A 19,420-nucleotide genomic window follows, 5' to 3' on the forward strand; every position below is an offset into this window, starting at 1 on the left:
ACGCAAAATGAGTCGGGCCCCTAATAGAAGAGTCCTATCCTTGTCCGTAATTTGGACGATAATAGGACATGTTCTACATTTTTGCGGCATAGAGTGCACACAGAGTCATTCCTGTTGTTTTTGCCGCCCCCATTGACGTAAATGGTTCCGCCTACGGGCTGCAAAAAACAAAAAAGCGAACGGACACGGAAAAAGTTTTGTGCGCATGAGCCCTCATCCTGAGGATAGACCATCAGTTTGCTTGCTATGGGCAACAAGAAAATTCCCATCAGCCCCCTGTGGTTGTCACAGCCCTGCCCTCTGATGCTAGCTGAGCTTTGCATTATTACCCTGTAATTATTATTGCACTTCCTGTCTCTTTTTAACTTGTCCTGCGTACACTATACAAGTCAGCAGTCACCTCATTATCCTCAAAGGAAAGGATTTCAAGGAATTGTAACACCCGCATTTTAAATAAAACTGGAGGCAGGCTGTACCAATGGCAATAGATGATGAGCACAGCTCAGCTGCATCTCCCTCCTCCCCCCCCCCCACAGGACACGGAGCATGCTCACTACTCTCTCTCATGGATGTTAATGAGTCTTCTACTCACATGAGGCCTGATATAACACCTTGACGTTGCGTGTTTCATTCGCGCCATTTATTGTGGAACACGTGCAGTCATAGCTGCCACTACTGAACGTGGCGCAAGTCTTTTCATCTGCAGAGACGATGTACTTTTGGCATGGAGTGTAGTTGCTTACAATCCCTGCTATAAAACAAAAAACAAAAAAGGATCTCGAGTGAACAGTTTTTATAATAACATGCAACGAAGACAAGGATATTACTGAAAGTGTAGGGGATCCTCAGCCTGAAAATACCAGTGCACACTAGCCTTGTGACTGGTAAAGAGACTGGTAGAGACTGGTTAACATCAGCGTCGGACCAAAGGCCCTTGAGCCCACCAGAGAAAATAAATTTGTGAGGGCCCACCCTCTATTTATATAGGACCGTAAGGGCCCAGTTTTTTTAGGGGTCCATTACTGTCAGAGCTTGGGTCCACCCAAAGATTATCTGGTACTCTGGTGGGTCAGTCCGACCTTGGTTGCCACCATGACCAGACTGAGAAGCCATCAATTAAAACAACAGTCATCTCTATCTCAAAGGTCTGGACCTTCATAAATTACAATGGATGGCAGCCGGGACACATGGGAGATTGGGCTTCAGAGCGAAATTCAAGATGGGGCTCAATTTCTCCCTTCACACACCATTATGATCTCAAAGAGTATGGTGGCTCCTTCCCATAGTTTCTAAAGTTAGATATGAGGAGCCCTTTGGGTTCATGGGCACATCCCTGCGATCTAGAGCATTTTTGATGATCTCATAAAGGGCCAAGTTAGCAGAAAATCACCACCCACCTGGTATCCCGGCCTTAGCGTTGCATGTCAAGTAAAAGTCCATGCTCAAGCCTTCCGTGCAGCACTTAATTATAGGAAAATCCACCTTGTTGCAGCTAACATTGGATTCTAAGATGGTCATGGTCAAGGGCTGAACCACTATTGTCTTCTCCGTCTGGTAAGAGGTCAAGTCGTTGTCTACTGTGCAGAGGTACGTGCCTACAAGCATAAAAGAAAAGATACAAATGTAAAGTCCAGATGCAAAAGCATAAAAAAAAACTTCAAAAAAGGATGATACACTTGGGTCAATAAACCTTTTGATACACTTTACAGAATGAATCCTCTCAATGATATCCTTATGTCCTGTAAGGACCCCCAGTCCCCATCTTCCGCAAAAAGTGTCTCTAACTCTACAACATGCAGCATGTCCATGTATTTCAGGGAAATGTACTGCTCTGTACAAAATCAGCAGTCATCTCTTTATCTAAAGAGGTCAGGATTACAATGAAAGGTAAAACCTATGTTATAAAGCTGGAACAAACAAACACAGGATGACATTTTTTGACACCAGATGTTGGGGATAGTGCAGCTCCTTCACCCTCCTCCCTCTCACAGCACAGTGGCGACTGCACAGGTTATGGAGATCCATATAAGTCAATAGATTGTTTTCTGTCCTCCGGTCTAGGTGCCTGCTGTCAACTCTCAGCAGTTAGTCGCCACATAAATGTGAATTGGTCCCTGGGGGGAAAGGGGGGCTCAGGATCAGCCCCAATGTCTTTAAAAGTAATGTACAGTATTACTCCCAAGGCTCCAAGACTTCACTTGTGGAAATGGCTTCAAGGTTTTGAGGTGGATGATGACTAGCCACCAAATAATAAAGAGACCTCACAGAGGCAGAATTCGTACCGCTATTGTTTACTGACGCACGACTGATGGTGAAGATGGACTGTACGGGGCCCGATCCGGTTGTTTTCGAATTTGAAGTACTCTGTATTGTGCCATTCAAATACCAGGCAACGCTCGTATACGAGGAGATGTTCACAGTGCAGTTCAGCTCCACCCTGTCTTTGTTGAAAATATTCCTTGGACTAACAGTGATGAAACTTTGGTCTGTACGAATACAAAAAAAAAAATTACATTTCAGGATGCTGAGAAATTTAAAGTTAAAGCATATGTCTGACAATTCACATTAAATTAAACATCCTGAATTAGATCCTGTATTATACTCCAGAGCTGCACTCACTATTCTGCTGGTGGAGTCACTGTGTACATACATTACTTATCCTGTACTGATCCTAAGTTACATCCTGTATTATACTCCAGAGCTGCACTCACTATTCTGCTGGTGGAGTCACTGTGTACATACATTACATTACTTATCCTGTACTTATCCTGAGTTACATCCTGTATTATACTCCAGAGCTGCACTCACTATTCTGCTGGTGCAGTCACTGTGTACATAGATTAGATTACTTATCCTGTACAGATCCTAAATTACATCCTGTATTATACTCCAGAGCTGCACTCACTATACTGCTGGTGGAGTCACTGTGTACATATATTACATTACCTATCCTGTACTGATCCTGAGTTACATCCTGTATTATACTCCAGAGCTGCACTCACTATTCTGCTGGTGCAGTCACTGTGTACATACATTACATTACTTATCCTGTACTTATCCTAAGTTACATCCTGTATTATACTCCAGAGCTGCACTCACTATACTGCTGGTGCAGTCACTGTGTATATACATTACTTATCCTGTACTGATCCTGAGTTACATCCTGTATTATACTCCAGAGCTGCACTCACTATTCTGCTGGTGGAGTCACTGTGTACATACATTACATTACTTATCCTGCACTGATCCTGAGTTACATCCTGTATTATACTGCAGAGCTGCACTCATTATTCTGCTGGTGGAGTCACTGTGTACATATATTACATTACCTATCCTGTACTGATCCTGAGTTACATCCTGTATTATACTCCAGAGCTGCACTCACTATTCTGCTGGTGCAGTCACTGTGTACATACATTACATTACTTATCCTGTACTTATCCTAAGTTACATCCTGTATTATACTCCAGAGCTGCACTCACTATACTGCTGGTGCAGTCACTGTGTATATACATTACTTATCCTGTACTGATCCTGAGTTACATCCTGTATTATACTCCAGAGCTGCACTCACTATTCTGCTGGTGGAGTCACTGTGTACATACATTACATTACTTATCCTGTACTGATCCTGAGTTACATCCTGTATTATACTCCAGAGCTGCACTCACTATTCTGCTGGTGGAGTCACTGTGTACATACATTACATTACTTATCCTGTACTTATCCTGAGTTACATCCTGTATTATACTCCAGAGCTGCACTCACTATTCTGCTGGTGGAGTCACTGTGTACATACATTACTTATCCTGTACTGATCCTGAGTTACATCCTGTATTATACTCCAGAGCTGCACTCACTATTCTGCTGGTGGAGTCACTGTGTACATACATTACATTACTTATCCTGTACTGATCCTGAGTTACATCCTGTATTACATATTACCAAATGAACCACTAACCCAGGAAGTAAATTCAATTGTTCCAATAGCCTACTGACTATAATTTCCCGTTTCTGGTCCTATCATTAAAATATAACTTTTATTTTCCTTTTAATAAACTATATTCAACACAGAAAAAACACACTTTTAAAAAGTATATGGAGGACTTGGACCTGTGGGCTCAGTATCTATATCCTCAGAGAGGACTAATGTTATATTGTGTTATTCAGGAGGACTTGCTCTTTCCCACATATATATCATACACAGGCTATTTGTGTCTAGCCCGTGTAATTACACTTGGATGTCTGTAGGTGTCGCCTATTACCAGGTCTATGACCCGTCACGCCGCAATTGTTGCTGATTGTTTCGTTTGAGGCTCAACCTAGATAGTATGTCCTACACTGCCTATTTACGGACTGCTTGTCATACATATATTCCTGCTCTGGCCCTCGGGGGGATCCGGCGTCTGCAGATCGCCTTTCCCTAAGTCATTCTCAGCCCTACCATTATATATTAAAATATTAGAGACACAGCTCCCCCAACATGTTTCACCGCATCAGCGGCGTCTTCAGGGGAATGGAGCTACTATCAACCTTCCAGTATCATACATCAACATCCTGTATTATACTCCAGAGCTGCACTCACTATTCTGCTGGTGCAGTCACTGTGTACATACATTACATTACTTATCCTGTACTGATCCTGAGTTACATCCTGTATTATACTCCAGAGCTGCACTCACTATTCTGCTGGTGCAGTCACTGTGTACATACTGTACATAACTTATCCTGTACTGATCCTGAGTTACATCCTGTATTATACTCCATAGCTGCACTCACTATTCTGCTGGCAGAGTCACTATGCACATATACACTGCCTGTCCCAAAAATAAAGTCGCCACCTGGATTTAACTAAGCAAATAGTTATGAGCCTCCTATTGGATAATTACTGCATGGGCGATTATCTTTCAGCTGGCAACAAGTTATTTAACCCCAACTGGTGCAATGAGTTGCTTCTCATTTCTTAAACCACCATGTCGAAAGACACATCTCATGGTCGTGGAAAAGATGTTAGTCTGTTTGAGAAGGGTCAAATCATTGGCATGCATCAAGCAGAGAAAACATCTACGGAGATTCCAGAAACGACTAAAATTGGGTTAAGAACTGTCCAACGCCTTATTAAAAACTGGAAGGATAGTGGGGACCCCTCGTATTCGAGGAAGAAATGTGGCCGGAAATAAATCTTGAATGATCGTGATCGGCGATCACTTAAACGTTTGGTGAAATCAAATCGAAGAAAAACAACAGTAGAACTCAGGGCTATGTTTAATAGTGAAAGTAAGAGCATTTCCAGACGCACGATGCAAAGGGAACTCAAGGGATTGGGACTGAACAGCTGTGTAGCCGTAAAAAAAAACACTAATCAGTGAGGCAAACCAGAAAAAAAGGCTTCAATTTGCTAGGGAGCATAAAGATTGGACTCTGGAGCAATGGAAGAAGGTGATGTGGTCTGATGAGTCCAGATTTACCCTGTTCCAGAGTGATGGGCGCATCAGGGTAAGAAGAGAGGAAGATGAAGTGATGCTCCCATCATGCCTAGTGTCTACTGTACAAGCCTGTGGGGGCAGTGCTATGATCTGGGGTTGCTGCAGTCGGTCAGGTCTAGGTTCAGCAACAGTAAGTGCTCCAAGAATGAGGTCAGCCGACTACCTGAACATACTGAATGACCAGGTTATTCCATACATGGATTTGTTCTTCCCTTATGGCACGGACATATTCCAAGATGACAATGCCAGGATTCATCGGGCTCAAATTGTGAAAGAGTGGTTCAGGGAGCACGAGACATTATCGTCACACATGGATTGGCCACCACAGAGTCCAGACCTTAACCCCATTGAGAATCTTTGGGATGTGCTGGAGAAGGCTTTGCGCAGCAGTCAGACTCTACCATCATCAATGTAAGATCTTGGTGAAAAATGAATGCAACACTGGATGGAAATAAATCGTGTGACATTGCAGAAGCTTATCGAAACAATGCCGTAATCAAAGCTAAAGGCGGTCCAACGAAATATTAGAGTGTGACCTTTTTTTTTTTTTGGTGGCGACTTTTTTTTTTTGGACAGGCAGTGTATATATTCCGTATTTACTGCAACATTTTGCTAGGAAACAGACAGAAGGTTGCTTCTATATCTATGTGTGGATTCTCCTGGTCACCAAAGAGCAGCACATTGCGGGGCCTCCTCAGGGACTGTCATGTCTGACATCAGAAACCTATAAAACTAGAAACAGTTTGAATGCAGCTCTGGATGTGAATAGAGAAAAATAAAAACACCACTGATATTCAGTGCACACCCGGTAAAGTGAATTACAGTAGCAGCGGCGTCTACAACAAGTTCTAGACCTCTGCTGATGAGTCGCAGCACCAGGCACAGCCCATTACCAACGCGAACAGAGGAACAGACCCATTTTCGTTACTAATTTTGGGCAAAAAATAAAAATAAATAAAAACACACAAAAGAAAATCTAAAATGAACGCGGCTCACCATTTATTACAGTTTTTATAGAGTCCACGCTGTAATTTGCTGCTTTTAAGTTATCCACTAGGTTCTGGTTGGCGGTTGTCAAAGCAGAAGGAGACACTGGCTCGGTGACAACGGTGTAATCCACGACTATACTCCCAGACCTAAAATTAAGGACAAACAGTCAATCTGTGAAAAATAACAATAATATAACCCCAACCTAATACACTGACTCTACCAGTCTATAGAAAGGTGTTTTTTTTTTCATCAACAGTGCCACTCTTGTTAGCAGGCTGTGACTGGTATTGCATCGAATGAGGTTGAGCTGCAGTACCAGACAATGCCTGTGGACGAGAGTAGCGCTGTAAAAAAAAAAAAATATATAAAATGTATAATCTCTGATCTCTTACTGCAATTGTCTGGTAGCTATAGACAGATGGAGAAGACTTTGTTGCAGATTTTTTATTTGACCATGATTTTTTTATTTTTGTAGACTATTTTTCATGCATGCAAGGCCTCATGCACACGACCGTATGTATTTTGTGGTCTGAACATGTTCAATTTTTTGTCGAACGGACATATGGATGCAGAAAACAAATGTTGCATCCATCTTTTTTTTTGCAGACCCTTTGACTTCAATGGGTCAGCGGACCACATTTCAAGACCAAGAAAAGGACAAAGGACGTGTTCTGTCTTTTGCGGAACGGACATTACGGATGCAGAAAGCGCATGGATCATCCGCATGCTCGCCGCATCCGTATGTCAGTGACACAAAAAGATGGAAGACGTCCTACACATGGCCGCCAAATGTGGTCCAAAGGGTCCTCATAAGAAAAGGATGCAAAATCGAGGTCATCAGTATTTTGCGGATCCGCTTTTTGCGGACTGAGAAATACATATGAGGCTAAAGATAGTGTTTAATTTATATTGAAGCCTGTGGGGAGGAGAGGACTCCCCTGCATAACGGAAACGGGACGGATCCGTTTTGCAGCCCATAGACTTCTATTATGACGGAATGAATAACGGAATGTCTCTAAAGGCATTCCGTTATGCATTTCGTCATAGAATTACGTTATGGTCCGTGGTAACGGAATCCACAACGCAATTCACCTTTTACCACCAAACGAAGCGTGAACCAATTTCAAAATATAAAAATTCTCCTCCTTACCTGAAGCCAGTAACTGTTGCTGAAATGAATCCAGTCAGGGGCTTATAAGCTTTTGCAAACTAAAAAAATATATAAAATTCACTTGTCGATTAGAAATTTTGCTTTTCCGTGTCTTTTCGATCATATATTTACTTTAAAACCGTTGTTGCACAAAAAAAATATTCTACAGTTTTCAAACCAGCACCTAATTAAAAAATGTAATTAAAAAATGTGGCATAGCCACTGAGTTATTCGATAAGATGTATCTGTATAGCGCCACCTGCTGTTTGTTCTTTCTTATTTCTTTGTCCGACTCAAAGAAATGGCCGCACATGCTCAGTTTCATCCTTCAACTGCCTCCTGAGCTGTGATAGGGAAAGAGCTGCAGCAGAAAGGACACGCCCCCTGAGCCGTGATAGGGGGAGAGCTGCAGCAGAAACGGCGCCACCCCTGCCCATGGGTCGTATATGGTAATACAGCTCAGTTCCTTTGAAGTGAATGGGGCTGGGCTGCAATACCACCCACAACCTGTGGACAGATGTGGCGCTGTGAAAGAAAGCAGCCATGTTTTGTTTTTGTTTTTTTTCTAATAGTGGATAACTCCTTTAAGGGAAAAAAAAAATTGCCTGCAAAAGTATACAAACCCTTTAAACGAAGACTCTGGGTAAAACCTATACATTGTGTTACGTATTAAAGAGAGCCCGAGGGGGGCAGAGCCTGTGTCATGCCCCGCCCCCTCTACAGGAAGTGTGAGTTTCGTGGCTTAGCTATTATACTGATAAGAAGTGATGGCGCCTCGTGCTCATACCTGCGCCTCCAGTTCTCCTTTATAGTTTTGGTACGTGGCTGATGTTTGGTCCCCAAGGTCTGCAGGGTAATCCCTTAAAATTCTTAATAACAGCTTTATAGACACTGTAAGAAAAAGAACAAATAGTATCTCCTTTATAATTAGAATCGATAATGCAAATTTTGGTGTATTTAAAGCCCCACCCCCTTTTCTAAGCCCCACCTCTCATTTTCTAGACACCACTGACTAAAGCAAATAATAATAATTCAAATCAAGACAACCCTGACGCGTTTAGCTTACTAAGTCCCTCCCGTTGTGTCTACAGCTCCTGTGCGTTTAGCTTACTAAGTCCCTCCCGTTGTGTCTACAGCTCCTGTGCAGCCCTAAATGTTTCCATGGTAACAGACTACAGACAAACGCTGTGTAGTCATTTTCTCATCCACAAGTCACCCACCACTTTTTGACCTACTAAATGTTTTTGGTTGTAAGAAGTAACCGCCAGATGTCAGGGAGTATGACTGCAGGATCAGACTACACAAGGTTTTGTTTGTAGTCTGTTACCATGGAGACGCATAGGAGATGCCTAGGAGCTGTACACACAAAGCGGTTGAGTTTTAATCAGGGCAATTTGCAAAGGTGCTTAATTTTAGGTATAAAAACAATTGATTTTTAAGGAAGACATAGACTGGAATGCAGACTGCGCAGGCGTCCATGGCTGATGCCGACTACTACTACTACTCACCTGTTTCGGGTTTTTCGGGATAACAGTACTCAGTTGGAATACTTGAGCCTGTGATGCAGTTGCATCGGCTTGCAATGGATCCTGGACACGTATTGGAAGGGCTGCACACGGTGCTGGGCCACGTGTAGCCGCTCTCACAGGAACACTGCACGCTGCTGCCGGTCTGGTTACAGGCTAGAAAAGAACAAGTGCAACCAAGGTCACCGGATAGTGCAATCTGGTAAAAATCAGACTGTGCGGAGTCCTAAGGGGCAGTCAGTGCTACAGAGGATCCTCCAGAGTGGAGGGGGCCTGATGAGGTCCAAATAACTTGTAAAGGAAGGGAATGTGCCTAACCTGAACGGTAGCCCCCTCCATCATGGAAGCTCTGGGCGTCACCTCTACGGTACATCATGATGGGGGGTATTAATGTCCAATAGGAGGAAAGATTGCACAAAGCAGAAACTCCATTAACTATAACTGAGGAGTGGGGTTATAGAGCAGAGCTTATATAGGCAATAAAAAGAATTGGTGGCATGCCATACCAGGATGTGACCTGTAGGTGGCACTGTTGCTATAGTTTTTCATAGGCATTGCAGGCGCATTGGAATCTTTCAGCGTATAGCCATGTGGGCGCATACAATATACACGCTTCCATGCGACTGTTATGATGCTTCCACCTGGAAACTGTCAGCATGTAGGCTATATCCTATGTATTGGTCTTATTAGGGCTTTAATTCTTTATGACTATTTTAATGAGGATGCACTCTAATAATAATAGTAAATACCTGACTAAAGGGGTATTACAGTTTCATCAGATGATAAGAAGTTATACAATTCTCCAATATACTTTTGGTATCAATAATTTTTTTTAGATCTCTGCTTGCTGTCTACTCCAGTATACTTTTGGCATCAATTCTTCATTGTTTTCAAGATCTTTGCTTGCTGCCTACTCCAATATACTTTCAGTATCAATTCTTTATCATTTTCAAGATCTCTGCTTGCTGTCTACTTCCAGTAAAATAGTCCTAGTCAAGTGACGGATGCTCAGGTGCCAGGGCTCTGATAACTTTACTGTAACGAGCCCTGTGTGCTCAGCAATGAAGGTTCCTACTGAGTAACTGCAAGCAGAGATATTCACTTCTTCACTGTTTGCAATGCTGTCTACTCCAATATACTTTCGGTATCAATTCTTCACTGTTTGCAAGATCTCTGCTTGCTGGCTACTCCAATAGGCTTTCGGTATCAATTATTCATTGTTTTCAAGATCTCTGCTCGCTGTCTAATATACTTTCAGTATCAGTTTTTAATTGTATTCAAGATCTCTGCTTGCTGCCTACTCCAGTGTACTTTCTCTATCAGTTCCTCATTGTTTTTAGGATCCCCACTTGCTGTCTTCTCCAATATACTTTTAGTATAATTTCTTCATTATTTTCAAGATTTCCGCTTGCTGTCTACTTCCAGCGGATATTAAAAAAAAAGTCCTGGTTACCTGACGGACACCCAGGTGCCTGGTTCTGCCAGGACTCCGATAACTGTGCTGAAACGCGCCGTACACCTGCGTGCCGTCACACGAGCAGGGCAGATATTTCGCAGTGAAGGTGCCTACTAAATGACTGCAAGCAGAGATCTTGAAAATCATGACGTGATACCGAAAGTATTTAGTAGAACGTAAAACGCTTTATGCTATGCATGAGCTTAATTTTCTGTAATACCCCTTTAAGACTGGGTAATGATATCACAATGACCAGGCCGGCAGCGGGTACTAATGTGGTAATGATCCTCTGCAGTACTCAAACTATTAAATATAGAGAAGACTGGATCTGTCAACAGCAACTTGTTGATTGTTTCCGTGTCCAAACAAGATACTGCATATAATGAACAGGAACTGAATGTGACAACAGGAACCATAAGGCCTCATGCACACAACTGTTAAAAGCGGATCCGCAAAACACCGTGTGTGTTGCGCATTTTGCGGAACGAAAGGGCCGGCCCCTAATAGAACAGTCCTATCTTTGTCCGTAATAATAGGACATGTTCTACTTTTTTGTGCAATGGTCATGAGGGCATACGGACACAGAATGCATATGAGTAATTTCCGTTTTTTTGCGGCCACATTGAAGTGAATGGTTTCACACACGGGCCTCCAAAAAAACGGAGCTGAAACGGAAAGAAAATATGAGCCCTAAGTTAGATACAGGTGATGTGTCCATAGACGTGTCTCCTTATAATAGCTCTAGGCCCCGCACATTATAACGGACGGCTTTTACCTTGTGTGACGTTGATGCTAATGATTTCCGTATCATTGACGCCAAGCGGGATCGGAAAGGTCAGGTTGTTGGCGATGAACTGTTTTATCTGGTTGGCGAATGACGGGTCAGGAAAGCTGATCTCGATTTCCACCGTATACTCCGTGACGCCTGCATGATATAGAAGAGGGCGGGATTAACAGTTTATATCGCACACCGTAAATGATAACATATGACTGCCAGTCCAGATCAATGGCATTCAGTACTGGTCAGGTACCCAGACTGGTAACTGCTAGGTGCAGCTACACATAGTCACCAGCAGGTGGTGATGTCTACTGTCTCAGACTTTTTTGGACCTTCTTTCCCCCTCTTTGGCACCGATCCTGGTGAGAACGCGATGCGTAATCTGCGGATTTGCATAGGGCAGCCGGTGAAGCCTGCATTATCCAATCTGTGCACATGACAAAATCAGCTCTGCGTGACGGAACTTGACATGACTTAAAGTGAAAAGTTGCCTATGGTGCGTGTAACTATAGAGGGTGCAGAGGTAGCAGTCGGACCAGAGGGTCATAGAGGGCCCGAGGACCACCTGCCACATGAGAGGACCTCAGCTAATTCTCCGAAGTCTTATAGCTGTGAATGGAGAGCACGCTGCGCGTGCGCGGCCATCTCCCCGCTCACCACTATGGGACTGCGCTCAGCTATTTTCAGAACTCCCATAACGGTCAATGATGGGTGGCGGCGCTTGCGCAGTGTGACCGTTCTTTAGATAGTAGCAGGTCCCCGACACGGACCCAAGATACGATCGAGTGAATGATGCCCCAAATAGATTTTTTTATTTGAGTTTGTCATTATCTGTCGTTTACATACCGAATTTCGGACATCTGGCTGACACATTACAACAGCAATTTGGGCGGAGAATGTTTTTTTTTTGGGGGGGGGGTACGGTTATTTTTTTGTGCGTTTTTTAAAATTCTTTCATTTTATTTATTTATTATTTTTTCTTGTTTACATTTTTTATACTCCATCCTTCAGCAATCAGAAATGATGTACCTGATGGTCCCTCACAGCCGGGGACCTCATAGTCCCTCACAGCCGGGGACCTCATAGTCCCTCACAGCCGGGGACCTCATAGTCCCTCACAGCTGGGGACCTGATGGTCCCTCACAGCCGGGGACCTGATGGTCCCTCACAGCCAGGGACCTCATGGTCCCTCACAGCCGGGGACCTCATAGTCCCTCACAGCTGGGGACCTGATGGTCCCTCACAGCCGGGGACCTCATAGTCCCTCACAGCCGGGGACCTCATAGTCCCTCACAGCTGGGCACCTGATGGTCCCTCACAGCCGGGGACCTGATGGTCCCTCACAGCCGGGGACCTCATGGTCCCTCACAGCTGGGGACCTCATAGTCCCTCACAGCCGGGGACCTCATAGTCCCTCACAGCTGGGGACCTGATGGTCCCTCACAGCCGGGGACCTCATGGTCCCTCACAGCCGGGGACCTCATAGTCCCTCACAGCTGGGGACCTGATGGTCCCTCACAGCCGGAGACCTCATAGTCCCTCTCAGCTGGGGACCTCATAGTCCCTCACAGCCGGGGACCTCATAGTCCCTCACAGCCGGGGACCTGATGGTCCCTCACAGCCGGGGACCTCATAGTCCCTCACAGCCGGGGACCTCATAGTCCCTCACAGCTGGGGACCTGATGGTCCCTCACAGCCGGGGACCTGATGGTCCCTCACAGCCGGGGACCTCATAGTCCCTCACAGCTGGGGACCTCATAGTCCCTCACAGCCGGGGACCTGATGGTCCCTCACAGCCGGGGACCTCATAGTCCCTCACAGCCGGGGACCTCATAGTCCCTCACAGCTGGGGACCTGATGGTCCCTCACAGCCGGGGACCTGATGGTCCCTCACAGCCGGGGACCTCATAGTCCCTCTCAGCTGGGGACCTCATAGTCCCTCACAGCCGGGGACCTCATAGTCCCTCACAGCTGGGGACCTGATGGTCCCTCACAGCTGGGGACCTCATAGTCCCTCACAGCCGGGGACCTCATAGTCCCTCACAGCTGGGGACCTGATGGTCCCTCACAGCCGGGGACATGATGGTCCCTCACAGCCTGGCACTCCATATTCACCTGCCGCCTGCCCCTGTTCTAGGACTGGTACAGCGGAGCGGCTGTACGAAATTCTTAAGAATGTTTGGAAAATGAAATCTCTTTGAGGTGATGAGTAAAATGTTCTCATGTCAGACAGATTCATTGGTGTTTCACTTCGGCCTGCGGAGTGTGTGTGTGCGGGGGGCGGTGTATGGGTTATTAAGTGCTATGCCCTCCTCTGGTGCCGGGGGGGTCACTGTTGTTAGCAACACGTTATATACAATCACTCATCATCAAATTATAAACTACATCGCAGCAGAGGACTCGTCGCAGTGTCAGCGGCGGTTCTGCGCTCAGTACAGTTGGTTATTTGGATTAGATACAGCTATTTTTAGGAAGGATTGGTGATGACCACTACCACGACCACCATGCAGTAACCACCCAGCTTCCGGGGGTCCTGGATATCACCTGCTGGAGTGACAACAAGCAGTGCTGGCAGGTATAGATCACCTTGGGGTTGTCAGCCAGCTTTTCCAGACCGTTAACAGCACAAGCCTGAGGTAAGTTGTTGTGTCCTGCCCTACCAGTAAAGATGGTGACCCCCATATACAGTGATGACCTCAAAGACTCTGAATACAGTGCAAGATACATGCCTTCTATATGAAAAGTCAGCCATATGTGACCCTGACTCCAACCATATTTCCCCCATATACAGTGCAGTCACCTCCCCATATACAGTGCAGTCACCTCCCCCATATACAGTGCACTTACCTCCCCCATATACTGTGCAGTCACCTCCCCATATACTGTGCAGTCACCTCCCCATATACTGTGCAGTCACCTCCCCATATACTGTGCAGTCGCCTCCCCATATACTGTGCAGTCACCTCCCCATATACTGTGCAGTCGCCTCCCCATATACAGTGCAGTCACCTCTCCATATACAGTGCAGTCACCTCCCCCATATACAGTGCAATCACCTCCCCCATATACAGTGCAGTTACCTCCTCCATATACAGTGCAGTCACCTCCCCATATACTGTGCAGTCACCTCCTCCATATACAGTGCAATCACCTCCTCCATATACAGTGCAATCACCTCCCCCATATACAGTGCAGTCACCTCCCTCATATACAGTGCAGTCACCTCCCCCATATACAGTGTAGTCACCTCCCCCATATGCTCTGCAATCACCTCTCCATATACTGTGCACTCACCTCCTCCATATACAGTGCAATCACCTCCCCCATATACAGTGCAATCACCTCCCCCATATACAGTACAGTCACCTCCCCCATAAACAGTGCAGTCACCTCCCCCATATACAGTGCAATAACATCCCCCATATACAGTGTAGTCACCTCCTCCATATACAGTGCAGTCACCTCTCCATATACAGTGCAGTCACCTCCCCATATACTGTGAAGTCACCTCCCATATACAGTGCAGTCACCTCCCCCATATACAGTGCAGTCACCTCCTCCATATACAGTGCAGTCACCTCCCCCATACATAGTGCAATCACCTCCCCATATACATTGCAATCACCTCCCCCATATACAGTGCACTCAGCTCCCCCATATACAGTACAGTTCCCTCCCCATATACAGTGTAGTCACCTCCTCATATACAGTGCAATCACATCCCCCATATATTGTGCAGTCATCTCCCCCATATATTGTGCAGTCACCTCCCCCATATATTGTGCAGTCACCTCCCCCATATACAGTGCAATAACCTCCCCCATATACAGTACAGTCACCTCCCCCATATACGGTGCAATCACCTCCCCATATACAGTGCAATCATCTCCCCCATTTACTGTGCAGTCACATTCCCCATATACTGTGCAGTCACATTCCCCATATACTGTGCAGTCACCTCCCCCATATACAGTCCAATCACCTCCCCCATATACAGTGCAATCACCTCCCCCATATGCAGTGCAATCACCTCCCCCATATACAGTGCAGTTACCTCCCCCATATACAGTGCAGTCACCTCCCCCATATGCTGTGCAGTCACCTCTCCCATATGCTGTGCAGTCACCTCCCCATATACTGTGCAGTCACCTCCCCATATACTGTGCAGTCACCCCGCCCATACACAGTGCAATCACCTCCTCCCATATACAGTGCAATCACCTCCCCCATATACAGTACAGTCACCTCCCCATATACAGTGCAGTCACCTCCCCATATACAGTGCAATAACATCCCCCATATACAGTGCAGTCACCTCCCCCATATACAGTGCAGTCACCTTCCCATATACTGTGCACTCAGCTCCCCCATATACAGTACAGTTCCCTCCCCCATATACAGTGTAGTCACCTCCTCATATACAGTGCAATCACATCCCCCATATATTGTGCAGTCATCTCCCCCATATATTGTGCAGTCACCTCCCCCATATATTGTGCAGTCACCTCCCCCATATACAGTGCAATAACCTCCCCCATATACAGTACAGTCACCTCCCCCATATACGGTGCAATCACCTCCCCATATACAGTGCAATCATTTCCCCCATTTACTGTGCAGTCACATTCCCCATATACTGTGCAGTCACCTCCCCCATATACAGTCCAATCACCTCCCCCATATACAGTGCAATCACCTCCCCCATATACAGTGCAATCACCTCCCCCATATACAGTGCAGTTACCTCCCCCATATACAGTGCAGTCACCTCCCCCATATGCAGTGCAGTCACCTCTCCCATATGCTGTGCAGTCACCTCCCCATATACTGTGCAGTCACCTCCCCATATACTGTGCAGTCACCTCCCCATATACTGTGCAGTCAGCCCGCCCATACACAGTGCAATCACCTCCCCCATATACAGTGCAATCACCTCCCCCATATACAGTACAGTCACCTCCCCATATACAGTGCAGTCACCTCCCCATATACAGTGCAATAACATCCCCCATATACAGTGCAGTCACCTCCCCCATATACAGTGCAGTCACCTTCCCATATACTGTGCAGTCACCTCCCCCATATACAGTGCAGTCACCTCCCCCATATACAATGCAGTCACCTCCTCCATATACAGTGCAGTCACCTCCCCCATATTGAGTGCAATCACATCCCCCATATACAGTGAAATCACCTCCTCCATATACAGTACAGTCACCTCCCCATATACAGTGTAGTCGCCTCCCCCATATACAGTGCAATCACATCCCCCATACACAGTGCAGTCATCTCCCCCATATATTGTACAGTCACCTCCCCCATATATTGTGCAGTCACCTCCCCCATATACAGTGCAGTCACCTCCCCCATATACAGTGCAATCACCTCCCCCATATACAGTACAGTCACCTCCCCCATATACAGTACAGTGACCTCCCCCATATACAGTGCAATCACCTCCCCATATACAGTGCAGTCACCTCCCCATATACAGTGCAGTCACCTCCCCCATATACTGTGCAGTCACCTCCCCCATATACAGTGCAGCTACCTCCCCCCATATACAGTGCAGTCATCTCCCCCATATACTGTGGTCATTTCCCCCATATACAGTGCAGTCACCTCCCCAATATACAGTGCAGTCATCTCCCCTATATACTGTGCAGTCACCTCCCCCATATTGAGTGCAATCACACCCCCCATTTACAGTGCAGTCACATTCCCCATATACTGTGCAGTCACATTCCCCATATACTGTGTAGTCACCTGCCCCATATTCAGTACAATAACATCCCCCATATACAGTGCAGTCACATTCCCCATATGCAGTGCAGTCACATTTCACTCTTTAAGGCAACTGTTTGAAAGTATTATCTGGCCGATGAGTTGCTTAGTATATGGCGCTTATCTTTAGGCACTATAAGTGATGGGTGTTTGTATAGGTAAATTGACTGTATACCTGATGAAGGCACCAACAGAATGTACCAAGCGTAAGGCCCTGTGAAGACCCCACCAAACAACACCTCATATCTCAGCTTCTTACACTCTTCTGACTGTGACTGACGTTAACAGCAGTCAATCCTGAACCTTCAGATGAAGGTTAGAATTGAGTTGAGTAGGAGAAGAAAGAGAAGAAAGCCACCCCCCTCAATTGTCTGAAGGTCAGGAGATATTTGCTATAAAAACAAGGCTTATATACAATCCGTGCCGCCATTGTGTGAGCGCGCCGCCAACGTAACAGTCTGACCCCGAGGTTTATCTAACCAATACCATCATTGAATACAGGTTTCCACATGGTTTCCAGAAAAAGAGATTCCTTTGTGCGCCAATGACGTAAGCAAAAAAATCAGCAGCCGTCAGTGGGGTGACTATTTCTAAGCCCTATTTTTGCTCATTTGTCAATGTCCATAGAGGTGCAGGCAGTGAGGGTGGATGGGGGGAGGGTGTCAACCACAAAATGTCAAAAATGCTGATCCTTGTCTCCAGGACACTTTCTTTCCACCAGTACATGCATCTGGCTGCCCTACCCTATCAGGCAAACTCTAGAGTTGCCAAGAAAAGGAACTGTTTATTTTACAAGATGGTCCCCATTAAAAATGATTATTCACTACCTCAACAGGGGGCACTCTTACCTAAAATGCCAAACTGCGCTCCAGACTAGACATCCAGACTGCTGTTATAGGGGGCGCTCCAGACTAGACATCCAGACTGCTGTTATAGGGGGCGCTTCAGACTAGACATCCAGACTGCTGTTATAGGGGGCACTCCAGACTAGACATCCAGACTGCTGTTATAGGGGGCGCTCCAGACTACACAACCAGACTGCTGTTATAGGGGGCACTCCAGACTACACATCCAGACCACTGTTATATGGGGCTCTCCAGACTACACAACCAGACTGCTGTTATAGGGGGAGCTCCAGACTAGACATCCAGACTGCTGTTATAGGGGGCGCTCCAGACTACACAACCAGACTGCTGTTATTGGGGGCGCTTCAGACTACACATCCAAACTGCTGTTATAGGGGGCGCTCCAGACTATACATCCAGACTGCTGTTATAGGGGGAGCTCCAGACTAGACATCCAGACTGCTGTTATAGGGGGCACTACAGACTACACATCCAGACTGCTGTTATAGGGGGAGCTCCAGACTAGACATCCAGACTGCTGTTATAGGGGGCGCTCCAGACTAGACATCCAGATGGCTTTTATAGGAGGCGCTCCAAACTACACATCCAGACTGCTGTTATAGGGGGCGCTCCAGACTACACAACCAGACTGCTGTTATTGGGGGCGCTTCAGACTACACATCCAGACTGCTGTTATAGGGGGCGCTCCAGACTATACATCCAGACTGCTGTTATAGGGGGAGCTCCAGACTAGACATCCAGATGGCTTTTATAGGAGGCGCTCCAAACTACACATCCAGACTGCTGTTATAGGGGGCGCTCCAGACTATACATCCAGACTGCTGTTATAGGGGGCGCTCCAAACTACACATCCAGACTGCTGTTATAGGGGGCGCTCCGGACTAGACATCCAGACTGCTGTTATAGGGGGCGCTCCAGACTACACATCCAGACTGTTGTTATAGGGGGCGCTCCAGAGTACACATCCAGATTGCTGTTATATGGGGCGCTCTAGACTACACATCCAGACTGCTGTTATAGGGGGAGCTCCAGACTAGACATCCAGACTGCTGTTATAGGAGGCGCTCCAGACTACACATCCAGACTGCTGTTATAGGGGGCGCTCCAGACTATACATTCAGACTGCTGTTATAGGAGGCGCTCCAGACTACACATCCAGACTGCTGTTATAGGAGGCGCTCCAGACTACACATCCAGACTGCTGTTATAGGGGGCGCTCCAGATGACACAGACTGCTGTTATAGGGGGCGCTCCAGACTACACATCCAGACTGCTGTTATAGGGGGCTCCAGATTACACATCCAGACGGCTGTTATAGGGGGTGCTCCAGACTACACAACCAGACTGCTGTTATAGGGGTCGCTCCAGACTACACATCCAGACA

At 46.2% G+C, this 19,420-nt stretch overlaps 1 protein-coding gene across 3 annotated transcripts in view; it reads right to left on the reverse strand.

Moving 5' to 3' along the window:
- Positions 1–19,420, reverse strand: part of LOC120997281 (adhesion G protein-coupled receptor F5-like) — a 214,151-nt gene that overhangs the window by 30,523 nt on the left and 164,208 nt on the right. For all 3 annotated transcript variants that reach the window (XM_040427309.1, XM_040427307.1, XM_040427308.1), the window contains exons 4-11: positions 11,384–11,533; positions 9,148–9,308; positions 8,414–8,521; positions 7,627–7,685; positions 6,483–6,622; positions 2,283–2,486; positions 1,398–1,595; positions 593–748 (exon numbers count right to left, since the gene is read on the reverse strand). In XM_040427309.1, the coding sequence (XP_040283243.1) occupies positions 593–748; positions 1,398–1,595; positions 2,283–2,486; positions 6,483–6,622; positions 7,627–7,685; positions 8,414–8,521; positions 9,148–9,308; positions 11,384–11,533 (1,176 nt within the window). The remainder of the gene's footprint in view (positions 1–592; positions 749–1,397; positions 1,596–2,282; positions 2,487–6,482; positions 6,623–7,626; positions 7,686–8,413; positions 8,522–9,147; positions 9,309–11,383; positions 11,534–19,420) is intronic.

Source organism: Bufo bufo, chromosome 4 (genome assembly GCF_905171765.1).
Source record: "Bufo bufo chromosome 4, aBufBuf1.1, whole genome shotgun sequence".
Lineage (NCBI taxonomy): Eukaryota > Metazoa > Chordata > Amphibia > Anura > Bufonidae > Bufo > Bufo bufo.